Here is a 1,232-nt window from a genome sequence, read left to right as displayed (position 1 = left end):
ATTTCTTCAGCACAAGCAAGAGCGCAGTCGTCCGCAGATGTGATACCGAGCGTTCCAAAAACCTGAACATTTGTGATTTCGAGTCTAGCACCGAGAGCTCTACCACCGGTTTCGTCATAGGAGCCCGAAATAAACACAAATCTATAGTCCCCGGCAACACTTATGGTGATTCGTCTGGTCTCCCATGCTCCATTCTGCCCCCACTCATTTAAAATCTCAATGGTCTGACCCGCACCCGCTGAATCTGTCCGGAGCAAGTAGGCATAGACGTCAAAAGCATCCTCCCCTGCATTAGCACGCCAATCGAAGCTAACTTCACTACCGACAGGCATGCTCACTGATTGGTTGCTGATCATATAAGGTCCACGGATTATGCTATAGCTGTCAGAATTCAAGCCTCCCGAAGACAGTACGAGATATTGTGTCACCCCGCTTCCGGGCGGAGGCGTGATATCGCTGAAGCTAACGTCGAATGTTCCTCTGTTAAGGGTGCAATTGTCACTCGCGCACGGGACATTTGGCGGCAAGTTATTATCGTTCGGTGTCGGTTGTCCTCCCACAGTGGATATTCCATTCAGTTGAACTCGCTCATTGAAGATATTCCATCCATCCACATAAAAAACAGTATTGGAAGAAGAATTACTTGCAGGCACCAGGGCGCCATTAAGTTCACCGTTTGGAAAAACTCCTATCAGAGTAGCGGGGGTAATCTCCCACCCCGTGTTGCACTGGATCACAGGGGAAATTTCTTGCGTTTGTGATACTGATACTAGCAGAAATAAGCCTAGAATCCAATTCAATCGATTACGGATCATCGGCCTGTTCAGATTAATCGACAAAGAATACAAGTCAAGATTAGTGAAATTAGTTTTGAAACGCGCAGTGTCCGAAAGAGGTATTGGGTGTTTATATATCAACTTGATCGATCCACTAGAGAACAATGCTTGATCGATACACTAGAGAATAGTGCGTTAAAATCCACAGCCCTAAACCTTACGTTTTCATCCCGGGCTTTTGAGAGCTGCTGAGTGTCTTGTTGAGGATAGTTAAGAGGGATTCTCGAGGACTAGTCAGATAAAAGGATAACGGAGCCTTGGGACCCGTCCAAATCAAAGATTTTTCTCTGCTATGGAGACAGAAAGACAGAAAATAATGAGTCCCTCTGCGGAGATCGCCTCCAGGAGAGAGACGTAGGGAAAAAGGACGCTCAGCTTACTCTCCGTGCGAGATCC

At 46.8% G+C, this 1,232-nt stretch overlaps 1 protein-coding gene across 1 annotated transcript; it reads right to left on the bottom strand.

The window, feature by feature from the left end:
* Positions 1-773: 773 nt before the first annotated feature.
* NGA_0730300 (uncharacterized protein) lies at positions 774-1,098 on the bottom strand (the record flags this gene model as incomplete). Its single annotated transcript, XM_005852307.1, has 2 exons — positions 774-819; positions 998-1,098. Coding segments are annotated over 2 exons (147 nt in total), but the record flags the coding sequence as incomplete, so codon positions are not given.
* Between the last annotated feature and the right edge of the window lie 134 nt (positions 1,099-1,232).

The sequence above is a fragment of the Nannochloropsis gaditana genome (genome assembly GCF_000240725.1).
Source record: "Nannochloropsis gaditana CCMP526 unplaced genomic scaffold scaffold1471, whole genome shotgun sequence".
NCBI lineage: Eukaryota > Eustigmatophyceae > Eustigmatales > Monodopsidaceae > Microchloropsis > Microchloropsis gaditana.
This window is presented reverse-complemented; position numbering and strand designations above follow the sequence as displayed.